The following is a 21,201-nucleotide window of genomic DNA, read 5'->3' as shown; positions in this document are numbered from 1 at the left end:
GGATAAGCCAGTATCAAAGCCAGATGTCATGGGGACTAAACCAGGATAAAGGTGATGTTGTCATGAGGACTAAACCAGGAAAAAAGCCAGAGTTATTAAGACTAAACCAGGATAAAGGTGATGTTCACAACTGTGTACACAAATTGGAATTTCTGTGTCGGTCGTGCATTCAGTGGAACAAACCCTCAAGTTTGTTTTCCAACTCTGAAAAGTCGGATTTATTGCATGTTTTTCTTTTAGACTAGAAAATGTTGAACAAATCCTCATAAACCAGAAAAATAAACGATAGATTGTCTTAACAATTTATTTATTTGGAATAAATGCACATATTACAAATCACACATGCATCGGAGCAGCATAAATATAAAAATACGTTATGTGTTTCACATCTTTGTCACTGACAGACAAAGTAAATTGTAAGATGAAAGCTTGATGCTTCTCATTCACAGGTTACTGATACCCTAGGATCAAATCAGTATTTTTGTGTACCGAGCTTGTTTTTCCAGTTAATACCTTTGAGTCAATGACGACATCAAGTGTACTTTTGACACAGCAGCCTACAGAGGCTCCAACCAGAGCTAACGACTGTGAGATTATGGAATGAAAAAATTTATAACACCACAGGTTTGTCAGTAACAAATTCATGCAGAATAAATCCCAGGACCCTCATTATATTCATCACGACTTAACCTTTCACCCTGTTACAACAGGAAAATCTTATATACTCCCATAATTGCATAAGTGCCTCTCTAAACCAGGGTAAAGGCCAGATTAAAACGAGAACAAAACCAGAATAAAAACCATTTCTCGTGAGGTTTAAACCAGAAATAAAAGCCAGGTCATCACAAGGACCACACAAAAATGAGAACCAAACCAGAATAAAGGCCAGACAAGGTCCTCGTGAGGTTTAAACCAGAATAAAAAGGTCAGACAAAGTCTCCATGAGGACTAAACCAGAATAACGGTCAGTTCCACATGAGGACTAAACCAGAATAATGGTCCATTCAACAGGAGGACTAAACCAGAATAAAGGCCAGGTCCTCAAGAGGTTTAAACCAGACTAAAAGCCAATTCCTTGTGAGGACTAAACCGGATTAATGGTCAGTTCCACAGAAGGACTAAACCAGAATAACGGTCAGTTCCTCATTTGGACTAAACCAGAATAAAGGCCATGGTCAGGTCACCATGTGGTCCTGTCTAAAACAGATTTCCATGCAAAACATCACAAGATTATCCAAACCTAGTATAACATGTAGTTTACACACCTGAGTGTTGTATACTTGACAGGAAAGAAACAATAAGTGGCAGAAAATAAATGGACAAATAAAGTCATGTAAAAAGGTCGATGTTGGGTTTTTTCCCAGCACGGTGAGACCCTGACTCCCACCTGAACCCTGTGTCACTGTTACTTTGCTTTTAAATATCTAACTGGAAAAGTCATCGTCCATTTCCTGAAGAGCTTAGCTTCTCCTATTTTCTTTTCAAGTTTCTAACAATGTCTGTATTCAATATTTTTACCGTAATTCCTCCGATTATTGCAGCAACAGAGATATAAAACATCCATTTACCGACACACAAACACTGAAGGCATAAATAGATTTTGAATAAAAATAAAACCAGTTTAACCTGTACTTTGGTTTTCCAACATTAGAGACAGACCACGTCTCGTCCTGGACTTTGCAGTTGTCTACACAAACGCGGGCGTTATGGGCTACAAAGAGGGGAACTTCAGGTCTACGATGTCAGCTTCAGGAGAGCTGCCGCCGCTGCGGTCGCTGTAGGTGTCCCTGTGATCAAACACAACATTTATATTAAAACAGGGATTATTCTAATATGGTTCCAGGTGCAATGGTGATAACACAGTGTCAGTGTAAGCTGTAATACCCTTTGACATGTTTAAGCAGGACAGGCACACGTGTTGTATTCACATTAACGATGGCTCTGTTACAGTCAGGACAGTGCGACAGTGAACCAGCCTGCTGCACACGAGCCGAGGGAAACTTCAAGGAACTCAGCCATCAATGGTGATTTACATTTGTCATTTCCCTACTGTGACCTGAAGCTGTTGCAGCATTGCATTATAATTCAGTTTCTTTATGCAAGAACCAGCCAATGAACTCCAGTTATTCAAATATTCCAGCACAAACACAAGCCAATCAAGTCAAATCCAGCAGATTGCTGGATCTTCAGAGTAACACAGAGCTCCATGACTCTCTATGACTTTTTACAGTTAGTTTCCAATCGACTGGTTATTGTGACATTAACATTGTTAACAAATGATTTAAACTTGAAAATACGCTGCAAACAAATGATGGACATTATATCACTATGTAGATGAGAGAAATGAGTTATCATGACATGAAGCCAATGAGCCTAGACTAAACTAGACAAGTCTAAAAATGGCAGACCCATCTGCACTAAATGAGAAAAAAAAGATTGAGAATTGAATCGAATCGTGACCATGAAATCGAAAAAGTATTTGGAAAAATCGTGACACACCTACTCACTATTAGCCATGACAAACAATGCCCTGTTAACTTCTGAAAGCCTATTCTGGCACCAGGGATGTCAAATTTCAAGCACTAATGGTGCATTCCATGTGTAGTCGGAACTTTCTAGGCAGGAGCGCCCCCCGGCTTCTCCAAGTTGTACATCTGAGTTACAAACACTGCTACTGTTACCGCAAGTAGCACATTTATAACCGTCGATGTGTTGCTACAAAATACCGATGTCGAGTGTTGTTATTGACTGGTATTCTAACTAACTAACAACAGCTACCCCGAGATTCCTAAACATTTCCAACTTCTAAACTGGAATGTGGTGAACTCAGTGGGTGACGTCACTCTCAGCTCTGATGATCAGGTGATGCAGACTTGTGAGTGCTCTGTTACGCCTCATAAACTGGTTATAAAACACTGCGACTCAAATCAAGCTTAGTGCAGTTGTGCGGGGTGAGTTACGGTTGAGCTGTGTGTGAGTTTACCGTGGAGAAAGGCGACAGCCCTTGGCCATGAAGCCCGGGAGTTTCCCTGCAGCAGCCAGCAGGAGGCCAAAGTATGGAGGAGATGGTTTGATGGGTCTGGAGGTGAACTCTGGATGGTACTGCACTCCAACAAAGTAACAATGGCCTGAAACAGAAAGAGCAGGTAAATAAGTCAATACTGTATTTATTCATCATAACCAAACGAAGGGTGTTTCTTATTAAACTCACCCTCTAATTCAACAACCTCCATTCTCTCTCCTTCCACATCCTGACCAACAAAATGGAGGCCCTTTGATTCAAAATGGTGCGTCAGCTCAGGATTCACCTGTGAGGATTTTTTTTTAATAACAAAGACGTTACTTTATAATACTTCATCATATATTTTTGAAGATTGGCATTAAAATGCATTTAGTTTGTACCTCAAATCTGTGTCTATGCCTCTCCTCAACATAGTCCGAATCTCCGTACAGTTTTTCTGTTAAAAATAAATAAATAAATAAATAAATCAGTTGTAATTAAACACAAATGTTGAAAATCCACCATTTATTAAATGAGGACACATACTCAGTACACTGGTGTTGGATTTGAAAATGGTCCGTCTCTTCCCCAACCTCATAGTCCCACCCATCTGCCCTGGGTTGTGCTCGGGCATGTCAATCACCTGCCAGGAAGAAACAAGACAATAAAGGGATAGTTGGGCCTTTTTTTTTTTTTTATGGTTGTACAAGATACTGACGAGCAGTAACACCTGACTGTGGTGCGTGCATCCCATCCAGCTTCATTCTCACTATCAGCAGGGACACTTTATCTTTCTGTCACACTATCTCACCATTCGACAGCGTTGGAAACTCCCCCCTCTTCCACACCAAAGAGAAAATCAGCAATTTTCCATCACAGCACACAGGAGTTGTTGATCCTCATGCTGCCTCCATCATTGAGTTTCAAATGTGTTATGTTGTGACTATGGTTTGAAATCCTTCATTCAGATGTACCATCAGTTTACAGGAGGCAGCAGTCCACCAGCAGCTGATCTTTCTCTATAGATTTTAATCTTGGCATGCCGTTTACAGGCATGATATGACTGCACTATTATGCCGTGTTGCTGATGTACTTAAGTGAAACATGACATGGGCTTTTATATCGAAAACCTCTCAAAAAAACACTTCATAAAACGTATTGATTGTATCGGTGTTTGAATTCCTGTCCCGCTCTTGCTGAATTGAAGCGCTGTCTTTCGATGCCGCGGGATAGGCATTCAGTGGAATCAGTTTATAAACTTCAGTATCCAGTTGGCAAAGGCTGTCTGACACAAGGCACTAGTATACCTCTGCGCATAGTGACACCGGCCGACACCCCGACTCCCCTGCTGATGAGCTACTCGAAGCAGACGTGTCCCAGGGAGCTGTAGGAATGCGTCCTATTCCCTGTCTCCAGACTCGAACAGCCTCCCGATGGTGAAGTCAGATACTACAGGACCCCGATGCGCGAGTACACCAGGGTCCACGGTATGCGACACGCAATGCGTATACTGTATCAGGGCCTTTAAGTGTCCAAAATCATTTTTTTCTTGCATCTGCACTAGCGGCAAAGCTGGCTTCGCATGCAGGGGGAGCACATAGTGTAGTCAGTGCAGACTTTATTTATACAACCACACTTTCATACAACATTGACTAGTGCAGTGCCCATGGTTTTTGTGTATTTATGTGCTCGATGGTTTCTTTTCACTGTGCGAGGAAGCAGAAGTGCCCTTTTTTTTAGTGATTTCACCCAATATCTCTTGCATTTCTTATCCAAACAACACACACCGCAAGTCAGACAGATATGCATTTATAGAGAAATGTAAACACAGCTAAAGAAAAGGAACCTACCACGGGGTGTTTGGATTCGGGATCAAATTCTGTGGAGTTTGCATCTGAAAGAGAAGAAGAGTGAAACTGATCTCAGCTCCAAACAAGTTGCGAGTAGCTTCATCATTTATGAAACCAGAGGAGTTCAATGATCCTTGACAGAGTGCCCAGGCCGACTGTGCTTGTATTACTTACCTTCCCATCCAAGAACCTCTCGGGCAAACTCACACACTGCCAGCTGCATGCCTAAACAAACCCCTGCACAAAACGAGACCAGCAGAATTCATGCATAATTGAGAGTTGTTGTTAGAACTTGAGAAAACAGTGAACAAGAGCCCTTATAAATAAACTACTTTCATGGATAATGGTGCAGTTATTACTGTGTGTATTATTTAGTTAAAAAGTATGTGTCTGCGTAAAGCAGGCCTGGTTCAGTCAGCACATTTACACTGAAGTCACAATTGAGAGCTGAAATCACACCCAAGACGATCTGAGGGTGCGAAAAGGGTTCTTATAAATCTACAGACACATTTATCAGTTTTCATATTGTATTTACACACATTTAGGATTGAACTTCAGAATAAAAGTCTTCTTAAGTATTGTCATTTTTTTTTAGGTGAAGGAAAGGGAATATGAGAGGGTTGTTTATCTTTAAAAACATCTATTTAGTATTTTAAATGGATTCTCACTTAAAATGTTTTAGTTTGGGAAGTCAAACTATGGAAAGAAATTCAGTCAAAAAACCTCTTTAAATTATAGTCTATTTTAAAGTAATATTTGTCCTGCTTTGTTTTTCCTGATCACATTGCTGATATTGTGGGATAGTTAATGGATTGTACAGCAGAGGTAAAAATCAGCCTTGGGATTCAGTTTATTCTTTGTTTAGTCTTTATTTAGTGTTAAATACATGTTATGTATTTTCTGAACAGCTCAGTGGAGCTTTAAGGATCAGAATCATATGATACTATCCTGTCTTCACCCCTCGTCACCACACTTGTGTGTTTGTGTTAATCCTCAGTGCTATGAACTGTGTTTATATCATGTCAAATAAATCACATGAAATATTGCCACATTCTTTTGGAAGTGTAGACAAGGGGGTAGTAAAAAAAAAACAAACCCAAAAAACTTGGTTCTTAGATGCATCGTAATTAATACATCTTTAATAAAAACTCTCAGCAGTTGTTGCACCACTGAACCTTTTATGATACTACCATGTTCTCTTTATTTTATATAAATACATAAAATAAAGGATAAATATGCAATAAATTAAAGTTTGCTTTGTATTACACTTAATACTGATCACAGGGTTTGCTGTGGCCTTTCTGGCAAAAGGAGCATTAATTCCACTGCGATTCAGCTCATTATTTAGTTGATTTATTCATGAAAGTTGGCAACGCGATGCAAATATAAACCTGCATCCTAAACAGATTCAATTACACACACGTTAACTGGTTTACAGCTGGAAAATCTACATTATCAAATGGTAATGATGGAGGCAGAATTGATGAGTCAAGTTCAAAGTTTTGCATTCTCTCTCACCCAGAAATGGCTTGTTCTGTTTTCTTGCCCACTTAATAGCCAGAATCTTGCCTTCTGTTCCCCTCACACCGAAACCACCTGGTACCAGCACACCGCTGTGGGAGGAATACAGAATACATGCATTTTATTAGACACAGGGCTGTTGCCAATGCAGTGCATAAAATAGTGTAAACACAGGGAAGGAGTTTCATTTATGATCCACATTTACCAGCAGAATGAAGAAAATCGTGTCGTCTCATGACAGTTTATTCAGCTGTGCCGGTTTAATGTTTTGTTCTTCTGGGATTTTTCAAGTAAACTATCTCGTGATTTTACTCCGAATAATCAGAAAAACAAACATCCCATGAGCAACAACAGCTCGGCAGATGCTGCTTGAAGCAGTCGCAAGACTTATTTAAACAGATAGGAAAAGGTTCCACTCTGTGGAGCCAAGAACAGAAACACTTTCTGCTCATCTATGGAATCGTCGACTCTCTGGAATCGGGCTGTGCAATTCATCATTTTCAAATCAAAATTGCAATTTGAGAAAATGCAATTAGCAAATTGCAAACGCTGAAATTGATTGCAATGAGTTAATGACCTACCGATTTCAGTGCCCGGGATTGTTTACAGCGAGGCCATATTAGTTTTTATAATTTATTTTTTCATTCACAGCTTTTGTAATGACTTTTTCTGTCGTTCTGTCAATTAATAAAATGTAATACACACATGCTTGAAGCAATCCATTTCTTTATCCTTGCATTAAAATACCAAGTATATTTTCATGGTATCTGATGTGGCAACGCTCCGTCAAGTTTTAAATCCATTACACAGAGGATATTAAACAGAAGCTTGACTTACAAAAACGATTGCATCTCAAATCGAGAAACGATTAGGGCTTCTTTTTTTCACCCCCAAAGTCTTTCAGGCCTATCGTGGACTTTAATTGCAAAGATCTTTTGAGATGTGGTAAGAAACAAGTGCTCAATACCTGATCATAGCAGTTTACACTAGATTTAATGAAAAAGTGCATTTCTACAAAGCACAGACATCCCGACTGAAGTGACAAGAGCTGCTTTAATCATGTAGCATGAATTACAACACTCTGACAGTGAATTATATTGTCTTAAGAGTATTGAGTTGTAGAATTTCACCATCTTTCAGACCTTGGGGTACAGGGGTTCCCTTGGGTTTGTCTACTCACTCAGCACTGCAGAGTTTCTGCCAGGCCTCGTGATATTTCACTGGTTCGTCTTGCAGCGTGGCAGCCTCCAGGTCTGCAGAGTCTACGTACTGCAATAACAACACACACAGCATTTGGAAGGAGTTAGGATCAGTTAGTAAGGAGCATTTGGATCAGTTAACATCATGGCCAACACGCTCAAAGACCACACACGCAAATACAGGCACATTTCTAGGATTAATCCAGTTTTCTAACAAAGATCACAACAGCAGAGATGGAAATTCCGGAGACTAATAAAAAAAAATCAGAAAGTGTGAAGTGTTTACATACCTTGACGTCTAGTTTGTGATTAATTGCGAGGGCCGAGTGCTCAAGGGCCTTAATAACCGACGTGTAGGAGTCAGATAACTTTGTATACTTCCCCACCAGAGCAATGGAAACTTTCTCCAAGAGACGGTCAGATCTGAGGACAGAGGAAAATGATTTAGAGACCTGACCATGTGCATTATTTAATCACATCCAAACAGCTACTCTATGAACAATTCAATGTTCATTTGATTTTACCTCGGCTTCCCGTGTGCTGCAGTGACTGCAGAATAATTTGGCTTTCAGAGTTCAATATTCTTGGGTTTGTTACACAAGCTTTGGCGGTAGTAAAGTGACTTTTTGGTTAAACTGACTGTTCTATAACCGATTGATTTGATCCCTTTTGTGTCCGTATGTTCCAACTTTCTTCCACAGAGACAAAGACGCAGAATCAAAGACAAAACTCCCTCACCGGTCAGCCATCTCCTTCCACTTTGTGAGCATCTTTCTGGGCTTGGGCTCGACGGGCAGGTTCAGACGCTCACAGAAGTACCTCATGACGCCTTGTTCCAGCAGCAGCAGAGGCACTCTGTACACTGTAGAGACATCTTGGACACACACCACCTAAGAAGAAGACAAGAGGAACGTCAACGTCAAACCTCCCTCTCTGATACACAATAGGGTTAGGCCATATATTGATATTGTACCTATATCATGACATGAGACAAGATATCTTCATATTGTGATGAGGTAGCTGCGATGTCGTCTGTTGCATGAATAATCATTATACTTTAATAATCTACATACATATATTACTCTGAATCAATTTGTAAAATACATAAAATACTATAAATTAAATATACATATGTGTACATATATATACACATATATATACACACACACACACACACGTATGAATATATATATATATACATATACACACATATACACATACATATGTATAGAGTATAAATTGTCGATTCCATGTAGGCAATTTGTGTTAGAAATTAGTTTCTAACACAAATCCTTCATTTAACATTAAAAAGCCCCAAAAATAAACAATGTATTATATGAATTGAAAGGTAATAACTGTATTTTAGACATGTAACACAGATAATAATAATAAAAACAATAATACATTTTATTTAAAAGTGGCTTTCTGTCACTCAAGGTCACTTCCAATCCTTAACAGCTTTGCTCTGCTCACACTCTTTCTAAGAAAAACTTGTTAAGAAGCAGAGAGTGAGACTATGACCTCCTTTTTAATTAGCCACAGTAACTCGATGAAATTTGGAGAAGATTTTAAAAAGGTGTCAAAATTTGGATGCCATCCAAGCCTAACACAAACAGACGATCACAAATGTTCACAGCGATGCATATATGATGCATTTTAATGCCAGCTGTGAACCGCTGTGATGGGATCTTTTCGAGGCAGAATCAAATGTGATGTTGGTCCCTCACCTGTGAGGGCTCCACATGACAAAACATGGAGATCTTCTCCTTGACGGATGTTTCTAGGGGTGTAGCACAGCGGCACATGATCTGACAAAGAAATGAATGGTCATGTTAAACGTATTATACAGCAGGACCAGTGCACAGTCTCAAAGAGCCCACACCACATGAAGAATGCATACCCAACAGTTAGTACCTTGAGGGCACCTTTAGATTTGTAGTTTAAGCAATGCTATAATGACCACACAGTATAATTATTTCTCAAAAACGTCATTGGAACACATCCAGAAAATAAGGAAATCTCAGAAAAAACAGTTTCTACACAGGATAAAGTTTACCCTTGCAATTGAACAGCAACATGACCCTGGCTCTCTTAAACCTGGTGTGGAACCCTAATCAGTGTTATTGGTAAAACCTGTGTTTTTCCTACTATAATATCTGCTGTGAAAAAGGTCTATTACACCAGGTTTATTCACGACATGCTTGTGCATTACATATACATGTATGAGGTACACTCATTGACAGCTTGCTAATATATAATACCTGAGTCATCATTCCAGTCCAAATGCAAATGATCACAGAATTTGACTGACAGAAAAACAACAAAGCTGGCAGTGCCTTGAGACTTCTGCACAGTACTGTAAGTGGAAGGACGGAATAGCTTATTTATAATTGGGGTCAAAGAGGAAATGTTGTAGAGTGTAAAACCAAACTCACCAAATCTGGAGACAGGCCCAGACCCCTGAGCTCTCGCACGCTGTTTTGGGTTGGTTTGGTTTTTTGCTCTCCTGTGGTACTGGGCTACAGCACAACAGAATTCAATTCAATACTTCATGTATTACACTGGACATCAAATCCCACAAGCCACAATCCTTTAATGCCATACAATAATGCTAAAGCAGTCATTTTGCACATGCCCTGCTTAATAAGGACTATGTTTTTTCTGTGCAGTGATTCATATACCTGTGGTATCAAGCTGACGTGGATGTTGCAGAAGTTCTCCTTCTTCACCTTGAACTGGAACTGTCTGAAGGCTTCAATGAAGGGCATGCTCTCGATGTCCCCCACTGTGCCTCCCAGCTGTCGACACAGAAATACCAGCTTAGACAACAAAACTAAACGCGTGAATAAACAGTTCTGGTTCTCAGAATCGCACATACTCCGACACAGACTTGGCAAGTACACAAGTACAGCATGTCATTAACTGCACTGAGCCCATAACTCTGTCTGAGCTGCTTTTGATGTATGTCATATAAGAAAAACTTATGCTGGAGGCAAAGTAATAATTTAACTTGGTTTATGAGACTTTGGCTTGGAAATACCAGATGTCAAACACGCCCTTGATTTATACCACTAGCTTAATTAGTTTCTTAACCTACTAATAACAGGCACTAAAGCAGAGTCCGACTTACATGAGTGGATAAAACAATTTTAGCTTTTCAGAATAATGTTTGTTTCCTGCTTCAGTGAATCATCACTTGTGTAGGCTCAGTTTCTCCACACTTGCCAAGTGGGGCCAGTATTTCCTTCATCTCTCGACGAGGCTGATTTCATTTCTGATTGAAAACCTCCTCGACTCCACTTTATAGCACTAGAAAATGCCCCAGTCAGTTATTTCAGAGTAGCCCATGGGAGTTATTGAAATACAACATTGTTGTGTCTTCGCCTTGAATATAAAATGTGTCCTAGACTAATAATTTACCTCTATAACACAAACTTGAGGCTCCACATCATCGTCGTCGACTGAAATTTTTGCCTGCTTCATTACCCAGTCCTGGATGGCATCTGTGATGTGAGGTACCACTAACAAAACAAGGACACACACAATGGTCTAAATGCATAGTAGTAGTCTGCTATGTCGCTTGTGTTGACACATGCATCATCCACAAAGTGGGCGCACAGCATTTAAACTCAAGCAGATGGTAGCAGAATGACCATGATATTAGAGCTGAAACGATTAATCGATTACTAAATTAATCGACAACTATTTTGATAATCGAATAATCGTTTTGAAGATTTTTTCATGATTAAAAGAAGATTTCCGATTGTTTAAGCTTCTTAAATGTGAATATTTTCTTCATTTCTTTGCTCTGGAGAACAAAGAAATCAAAAGCGAATCATTTTGGTTTGTGGACAAAACAATTTGAGAACATCATCATTTCCAGGTTTGACGAACACGACGAACATTTTTTAAGGTTTTTTGATATTGATCTGATATCTGAACACCAAACGATTAATCGAGAAAATAATCGACAAATTAATCGATTATGAAAATAATGGTTAGTTGCAGCTCTACATGATATGTTATAATTTACCTTGGACAGTCTTGCCCAGGTAGTCTCCCCTCCTCTCCTTGTTTATTACAGACTGGTAGATCCTTCCAGTGGTGAGGTTGTTGTCTCTGGTCAGCTTGATGTCCAGGAAACGCTCGTAGTTGCCCAAGTCCAGATCCACCTCCCCGCCATCATCAAGAACAAATACTTCACCTGCACAGACACAGACATTTCTACCATTCAAAAAACCAACGTAGAGTAAGAGTTATATGAGGGACGTACGCATATTAGCATATCAACAAGGCCAAAAATGTAGAAAGCATTTCAATTTGTGAGGCGACAACAGTGGAGCACTGCTGTGTCCCTCTGTACACAACCTCCACTACAATGTATAATAAGTTGCTTAACGCTCTTGGTAACTTCTGCAGACACTGACTGTAGAACAAACCTACATATTTGGATGACAGCTTACTGGAAATAGTCAGACTGGATTACTGAGAACCAGGAATTGACTGTGCATATAGTCAATCACCTTGGTTAAACAACCCACTGGCATTGTTCACATGTTTTAGGCGCTATGTTAAAAACCACCTTATACTTTAAAAAGGGCTTTGTGACAAACATCCCTGAAAATATGCAAAATAAAGTATAAACACTGTCCCTGTTGACATCAAAACAATGGATAAATCATGTTCCAGTTCTCACATTTCCAGGGCCATACACATCAAAACAAGTTTAGGAGAATCAGCTGGTTCTTTTTTTTTACTGCATCAGCTTCTTATCCACACAGAACGGGCGTGGTGGGAGCCCTCAAACGCTTTTTTTTTGTTTTTTGGAAAACCACCCTCAGGTGTGAAAATCTCAAAACACCAACCTAGCATTTTCGTGTAAACAACCAACACACTACTTTGGCAAAATTCTGATGTCATAGTCCCACCTCTACCACTCTAGTTCACTGTTGCTGTATTGGTCATCTTGTCTTCTTGTGTTTGGAGCGTGTTTGGTCAGTCTGCTTGCTTTATGATAACTTTTTTCTTTCCTTACTCCCCCTGACATGGTCTGGTCTGTGTTTCTGAGCAAGGTAAGGTACACACACAGTGGAGCTGAAACAGTTACTCAATTAAACGATTATTAATGGATTACTAAATAATTTGTCAACTATTTTGATAATGGATTATCATTTGGAAGCTTTTTTCATGATTAAAACGAGATTTCCGATTGTATAAGCTTCTTAAATGTGAATATGTTCTGGTTTCTTTGCTCCATATGACAAAGAAAACATGTAAACTTACTGAATCATTTTGGTTTGTGGACAAAACAAGACATTCGAGCACATCATCATTTCCAGGTTTCCAGGTCAACGTTTTTTATGGACCAAACGATTACTATTTATTATTTGAGAAAATAATCGACAGATTAACCGAGTATGAAAATGATCCTTAGTTGCAGCACTAGTACACAGTGCACATGACTTGTGGGCATGCTTGTGTCCTTTTCCATTTATGTTGCATTTCTGTAGCAGCATTACAGTGCCACATATAGGTCTGGCATATGTACTAAAGTTGATTTGGGTTATTTCGTGTAGATGAAGACATTTCTTTCAATGACATGTTTCTGGATGTTTAGGGGGAAAAAAGAGAAAAGTTTCCATATGGCTAAAGCTTAAATAAATATCTCACACAAACAGGAACTGTCCCTTTAGAGACATTAAAACACACTTATTTCCTCACCGTGCTCATATGGTGAAAAGGTGCCAGCATCAATGTTAATGTAGGGGTCGATTTTGATGGCTGTCACATGAAGGCCACAGGACTTGAGGATTGTTCCCACGCTGCTCGCTATGATGCCTTTGCCAATACCAGATATGACTCCTCCAGTTACCAGGATGTACTTCATGGTGACATGTAAATATCTATGCATATATAAAACACAAATCATTAAAAAAAAAAATCCAGCAGATGTTCTGATGAAACCCGACACAGTCTGGGCGTGTGTTCAACAAAACTCGCTTAACCACATATTAACGCAACACAAGTGATAAGCACAAGACTTTATGTGTCTATTACATTCATTTAACGTTATTTTCTCACTGGATTCACATTTACAATGCTAATGTATATTCTTCACTCAGGTGACATGTTAAATGCTGTTGTTTTCATACTTGCAGGTGGACATACCGGTTTGTTTACATCTAAATTTAGAGCTGAACCTTCATATATATATACGTTTTATATGGCATAAAGACATTGGACGAGTAAACTGAAAAAAGCATCTCAACACTAAACCCTCAACTGAGGATGTGTTCAAAGCTGCTCATATGTCTTTGTTTACAGCAACATACTTTAACAATTAGTGGCGGGAAATTGCAGGGACACAGAAATATGCCGGAAGAGACATCTGTAGTGTGAGCCACTTGTGTTAAAACACTTCACTGTTTATTAACATGTATGAATACTTCAATAATGTTGTAATTAAGCGCCATTGAATACAAACGTAAAACATAGGCTATAAAATCTAGGCTGTTTGGTTAGCTTACTTGGCTATACGCCAAATTACCAAATTTCCCAGACTGAACGTTAACGACGTAGTTATTAACAAACAACGGATTCACCGTGTAAAGTGAACATGTGCAGCCTACGTAACTAAAAACAATAACAGTCCTCTTACACAACTAGCTACGTTTGCAGCATTGGTAGCTATATGACAAGTCTTTCTCGCACTCAAAGTAAAAGCATTTAATAAAACAAATTCTCACCTAACGGCTACAGAGAAGCTGGCGTTCAAATGTGCGCCGCCGAGTAACCTTTAAGTGTCTTCTATTTTCGGAGCGTGATGCTCCAGCAGAGACAGTTAACACGTGTAGGACAGACTGACATTACTGAGCTGCTGAGCTGCTTCCTGTCGCTGCTGCCGTTGGTTCCTCCCGCCTCTTATTCTTCGCAGTAATGTCGGCTGCAAACACGTTGTTGGCCCATCACTGCCACCTACTGGCATGGAGTATAATCTCCATATATTTCCATTGCATTAATACGAAAGCCTAATGTTCCCCTTGTCCCCAAACAACGGCTTCTTATAGGTTGTTTCCCCCATTTTGAAAATAAACAAACAATAATCTTGTCTTATATCAACCTCCCTCTGTATTTATAAAACCACTGCTTTTGCCACCTTTCTTTTATCTTATGTGAACTTGCTCATATTTTGTCACTTCCTTTAGTGGCTTATTTTCATACATGTCCCCTTTGTGGGTCTAATAAAGGACTATCATATTGTATCTGTCTACTTTGTTATGATCTCTAATCCCCACATAGGTTGCTATCCTATTACATCATTTGAATTCTATTTGAAAACCTTACAAAATAAAACATCTAAAAGATTAAAGCAAAAATCATTGCTTTACCAAACTTCTGTGTAATGAACTGTGCACATTGTTTCTGCTACATATCTTAAACTAATTTATTGTTATTTTTATGTACACTACTTATAACAATAACTGAATAACCATTGTTCTGTTTTTATATAAATATTGCACTGTGTGAAATGTGTTACACAAATAAAGCTGCCTTGGCTAAATCTAAATGTAACTCTAATTATTCAATATTTTGTATTAGTTCTCAAAGTCACATTTAAATATATATATAAAAAATGCAAATGACAAAAATAAAGAATAAAAATAAATGAGTTGTATGGTTTCATCAAAGTCATGAAACTGATATGTTTACATATGTTCTCATTCCATTTATTGTCCTTTGAATTGTAAAAGACTACTTTCCTGTTTTTGCCAACATGTGTTTAACTACAGTCTGTTTGACTGAGTGGTGAAGTGACGTAAACACGACTGGTTGGTGCACAAACAACTGTCATTTCTCCTCACATTTTAAGTAAATATCCAGTTAATAGTTAAAAAACTATTTATCATCAAATCAGTGCAATGGGAATACATATGGGAGAGGGTCCTTGGAATATTATCTTGTCCTTATGGTCCTTGGTTGACAAAAAAAGATGAGTTACTGCTCTTCAATATTAAACTGGAACCCGAGCACATTACTGTTTTGTTTTCTTCTGTGTTATTGTTTCAGGGACCTGGATCAGCCAACAAGGAGGATGAAATCAGGGAGGGAAGGAGTGAGTAACCTATGTTACATGTACAAATATCATCGGTATCATCAATATCTGCTGTCCTCTCTGGATTCTCATGAAGCCACCTGCTTCCATTCTAGATATTTGCACAATCTCACCACTAGATGGCGCATGAGCTCTGCGTAGCACCACTAACCATATATCTAGGGTAAATTGAGCATTTAACATGCACATGATTATTCACAAATAATGAACTCAGTGAATTTATGGCAGAGAGCAAGAGGTGTATAGCAATATGGGGATTAATGGCATAATGGATGCCATCATATATTCTGGTTTAGTCAAGTGAGGGGAGGCAACAAAATAGAGCAGCAATCCCTTAAAACCACATTTATGTGAGATATTAAAGTTCCCCTCCATGTATCCACTGTCATGCTGCTCCAGTTTTGCCGCTGCGGGGTGATAAGAGAGTGGTGATTCAAATTCATTTCTGTCCATGATCTTGATCTAATTAAAGAGTTCATCGCTGCCGCCTCATTTTCATAAGCTGTTCCTTTCAATTACATCCGACAAGTGAACACAGACACACATTAACCTCCAGCATTAAGAGGCGCAGTGCTTCTCTGTGGAGCCTTGCAATAACAGGGGCGACTGTTCAAAGGTTATTTCGTCTCTTTCATCTACCTGTAAAACACTTGAGTGGATATACTGAACTTTCACGGTGTTTATTTAGTCACAGTCGAGATGCCATGCAACGCCCTGTTTTTGTTACAACTTGTAGGTGGAATTGATTTGGGCTTTATTTGGTACAAAATCACTACATTGGAAATTGGAAAATGAAAAAGCTAAAAGTCTAAATATCACGGCAACGCTTCACTAAGCACGTACTGTAAATATGTAAACAAGAAGCAGCAACAGCATTTCAACACAGTCATGTTGTGTTCACCCACAGCCATTAACATGAAATATGTTTATGTTCACAAAATGAAGTTGTGGTTCATTTATCAAAACATATCTCTCTTGGAAATGTCCTGAAAACTGAGATACTAAAAGAAATGAAATTAGGTGTAACAGAAATGGCATTAATCAGTGCTGATTGCATTAATAAAACATCATTTCAGGCAGAAATTTGCTCTCGCTCATGATTTATATTGTGAACTGGGTCATGACAGTTTGACACGTTGAAAAACTGTGAGAAAACTGAAGAAACACTGGTTTAAAAGATGAAAAATGCCTGTATCTCATTTATATCATTATTGATAGATACTCAAGACTGTGATATCGGTATCAGACACAAATGAGTGGTATCGGCTGTGGCAGCTCATTGTTATTTAACACTGTAAAAATATGATATTCTATTTCTTATTTCTATCACCACTTATGTTGACGGTATTTAGAAAAAGAATTGGGATGTGTGCTAACGATGAAGCTGCAGTTAATACCACTTTTAAGGATTTAAGTAGAATCTATGTAAGAACAGTAGTCAACTTGACTTGAAATTCAAAACTTAACATTTCTAGATAAAACATTGTGGAAGTGTATGTTTGCTTGACAAACTGTAGTAAGTTTAAACAGCAAATTAAAGCTTTAGCAACTTAACCTTTTGCATTGAAACAATATGTATAATGAAGTTGAACTTTAGTTTCTAAGTTCAATCACCTTGAAAATGTGTTCGAACCCTTGTGTGATTCAATTCAACTCCATTTTAAATCAAGAGGGAAGTAGAAGCTCATTTTCCCTTGGTAACAAGCAGAGTCGCCCCCTGGTGGCTATTCAATACTCCATTTTTATGTACAGTCTTTGAGAATAAGTCTGCAGACATGTGAACACTGAATGAAACTCAAAATAACTCCAGGCTGTTCGTCTTTCAGAGGGGGGAAACGAACCAGACCGGATTTATCCACCTAAATCATAATGGAGCTCATCCAAAATTGATTGACTTTTAAAATGGACCGAACATCACGTGCTGTGCAACATTCCAGGTTTGTGACACTTGAACAGTCGCATCAGCGAATGCAAAGTGAAACATGCAGATTCACAGAGTGAGAACTTTGTCACGGGGAAAGTCACAGCTCAACGTCCTGAAACCAAAACTGCTTTAATGAGCCGAGGACGCTGCCCCTACTTGCCTTCATGGCTCCAGCTGTATTTAACACAGACCTGAGAGTGGTATCGATCTTCTCATCCAAGTCTGGAGGAGAAAGTAAATGAGACATTTATTTAATAGAATACAATTTGCTTGATAGTTCAATAACTGTGTCTATAGAGCTGCAGCAATTTGTTCATAAAAAGGTTGAGTCATTTGTCAAGGACAAATGAGTGAGTTTTTTTGCTGCCATTCTGTGTAATAAATTTAATATATGGGGTTTCGGTCTGTTGGTCAAACAAAACAAGGCATTTAATGTCTTCTTAACAACATCCCTGGAGTATTTTCATAGTCTCTCTGTGTCCTTTTGAAACGATAGACCAAATCATTAACTAATCATTTGACAGAATAATTACAACATCAATCAATAAGGACGCAGACTTTGCCATTACTTCACTTCTCTGCTCTGCAAATGTGGCCTTTTTGTATTTACTACTGCCTTTGGTTTTATAAAGTACTCACACATAGTCAGTCCTGAACAGTTTGAGACATGAACGATCTTACTGATATGTAAGGAAAAATGGATTTTAGCCACTTAAAAGACACTTGTCTAAATGTAGGATGTGTTTAAAACACTGCATATTTGACACTATTTAAAACTGTAATTTGTGTCGCTCACTTTCTGCAACACTGGCCATAGAGATTCACAATTTTACATCTTGACACACAGGAGTTGCTGAGCCACTGTTGCCTCTGCCACCAAGTAAAACTCTGTTATTCTGTGACTCTGGTGTTGGAAATCCTATTTTTTGGCGTGTTTCCATCATGGTACAGTTGAGTTTGGTGCAGTACGGAAGAAACACCGGTTGCAAGGAAGTGGCGCTTTTCTGTCACCCAGTCAGCCGACTGTCGGGGGTTTAGCTCCACCCATACCAAAAATTGAATGGTTGGGGCCGTTATTTTGGTACAATTCCTAATGGAAATGCAAAAACTGTTCCGCTCTGTGAAACAACAGTATTTACCGAACAAGGCAGCAGTAGAGCAGCGTCTCCTGTGTCCCTGTGAGCTTACAATGCATATTTTTCCTATTGAATTTGGTGAGCGGTTTACTAACGTCAACTTCCAGGTGGAAAAGACTGTCTAATAGTAAGATAAAGCAGCAAACCCTGTTCAATCATGGGTTTTGACCTGTGGGAATGGGAGATCAGTCAGTCAATCACCCTTTCACTCGTCTTTCATGAACCACTGTCTGTTCATAATACCGCTAAATGTGTATATTTTGGTGGTGAAAACATAAAAGCTAAGGCAGCGCACAAGGACAAACACACTCTGTCAAAATGAATGATGAAGTAAAATATCATGTTCATGTTGATAGTGTTGTCTCAACCTCTATCCTGTGAAGTTAGATAGTATGGGGTCAGATGTCATGGGCTGCTCCGTGGGTTGGATGGAGATCTGGTCCAACTCCCAGAAACAGTAGCCCATATCCCCCTACACACCCAAACCCATTATTAATGAATGGGAGTGGTGCTTTTCTCTGTCCTCCTGTAGTTTTGGAATGTGCGGGACAGATCGATTTAAGATGGGAACACAGATGGCTCTTAAGCCACAGTGCAGTGCACAACCACTCAGACGAAAAGTGAGCTCTTGGGCAATTAGTGTCATAATAGCTGCTCATGTGCTTGGTGGTCTGGATGAGCTGTGGCTGTGGAGGCAAAGGTTTAGGCGTGTGTGGGAAGCATGGATAATGATGACAAGTGTATCACTGCAGAAGAACCAAAACACACACATTTTTAACAAGGATTGCTTCATGTGTCTTGATCAAACAACTCATAATGAGAATGGAGTCAAATGTCGCGTGGCCTCAACCACCATGAATTACCTGTGTTTTTAGGATCTCTTGATTAAACATGGGTCACATGGTGGCGCACGTGGCTAGCACTGTTGCCTTGCAGCAAGAAGGTTGCCGGTTTCCGGTTTCGCACGTGGAGTTTGCATGTTTTCCCCATGTGCGTGGGTTTTCTCTGGGTTCTTCTTTTTCCTCCAAAAACATGGAGGTTAATTGGACACTCTAAACTTGTCTTTATGTGGGCCCTGTGAAACAAATGCCTTTTACCCAGCAGCCCCATGACCCTGAGGTGGAGGATAAAGTGGATCACAATTAATGATTAATCATTTGCTTCCAAAGTGCTGTTTTTATATTTAGCCTAATATTTAGCCCCAAAGTTTTTGCTTTAAAGCTCCAGTGCAGAACCTCTAGCACCCCCTGTGGAAATCTGAGTAATTACCACTGCAGTCTGCATGACTTTTTTTTGTCTGTATGAGAGTTTTTCTCCCACACCCATTCCGAGTCACCCGTACACACACAAGGGAAAAAGAAACAGAGTTCTTCTACAGTACTTTAAGTGGAGATAATTAAATGAGGGCTCAGGAAACCTGAGGTCCTTGCACAAACAAGGCTTTGGTTTTTTTATCCAAAGAGAAAAAAAAAATGAAAGACAAGATGAACCAAAGGTCCTACAAAAAAACATAAACAAATTAGAAAAAATGACTCCTTGACACACTGCCACTGTCTCTCTCCTCACACAATGCCCAAGTGGCTACGCCTACTAGCCCCGCCCTAATTAGACTGAACCATTGCATGAGATAAAAGTAGGTAAACTCAAACAGACAGAACTCAATAACCTCAATCCTGCAACACAAATATGCAAAATATCCTAAAAACAAATGTTGAATTATGAAGATAAACACGAAACCTGATTCCAACGTCTGATTTCCTTAAAATCACACACACACACACATCTAATCAGCCTGACTCTGGGCTCAGCTAAGCAGCCACAGGTGGCTTCACTGAGCCTGATTGCTCTCGATAGTTGAGCAGGTGAAAAAGTGAGACAGAACCTTTTCAAACCATAGATTTACTGCCTTGGTTTTCTTCAGTCTGATTCTGTCTTTGTATACATTTTAATGTATAAATGTACAAATAAAGCCTCAGTCACATGTATTCTAATTAAAGTAACGATAACAGCGTTACAGCGCCACGTACAGGCCTGACATGTGTACTACAGCGTTTATTAAGAGTCAATTTATTGGGTTTCATGTGAATGAAGACATTTGTTGAAATGAAAAAAAAAACATATAATATTGATAAAAGTTCTGTTTCTGTGAAGATAAGGCCTAAAAATAGCTGCTGGTTATTTTCCCCATGTACCCTTATAATATTCTCAGAGGCCAAGGTGCCATAATAACAACGGTTCCATTACAAATGATAGAAAATAAAGGAAAGTAGTAAATCCTCTTCTTTATGCTTGATCAAGCATTTAATTACTTTAACAATGAGAAAGTTATCAAAAGTGTTTACTCTTATTAATTCATTCTGGCAAGACAACTAATACATTAATCGGAAAGGTCAGCAGAAGTTCACTGACTGAGATTTACACACACACACACACATGCATACTATCACACACACACAC

General features: G+C 39.1%; 1 protein-coding gene across 1 annotated transcript; it reads right to left on the bottom strand.

Annotated features, from left to right (window-relative positions):
• Positions 1-288: 288 nt before the first annotated feature.
• LOC122774983 (CTP synthase 1-like) lies at positions 289-14,477 on the bottom strand. The gene is made up of 18 exons (XM_044034637.1): positions 14,318-14,477; positions 13,293-13,474; positions 11,605-11,775; positions 10,992-11,092; positions 10,253-10,369; positions 10,007-10,090; positions 9,299-9,379; positions 8,310-8,461; positions 7,862-7,994; positions 7,553-7,641; positions 6,370-6,464; positions 5,026-5,088; positions 4,852-4,895; positions 3,548-3,644; positions 3,403-3,458; positions 3,212-3,308; positions 2,984-3,128; positions 289-1,787 (listed from the first exon to the last, which is right to left on the bottom strand). Exons 2-18 carry the CDS (start codon positions 13,456-13,458, stop codon positions 1,712-1,714), a joined length of 1,767 nt encoding a protein of 588 aa, XP_043890572.1. The 5' UTR covers positions 13,459-13,474; positions 14,318-14,477; the 3' UTR covers positions 289-1,711.
• Between the last annotated feature and the right edge of the window lie 6,724 nt (positions 14,478-21,201).

The sequence above is a fragment of the Solea senegalensis genome, linkage group LG9, assembly GCF_019176455.1.
Source record: "Solea senegalensis isolate Sse05_10M linkage group LG9, IFAPA_SoseM_1, whole genome shotgun sequence".
NCBI lineage: Eukaryota > Metazoa > Chordata > Actinopteri > Pleuronectiformes > Soleidae > Solea > Solea senegalensis.
The sequence above is the reverse complement of the archived record's forward strand: the minus strand, read 5'-3'. Positions and strand labels throughout refer to the sequence as shown.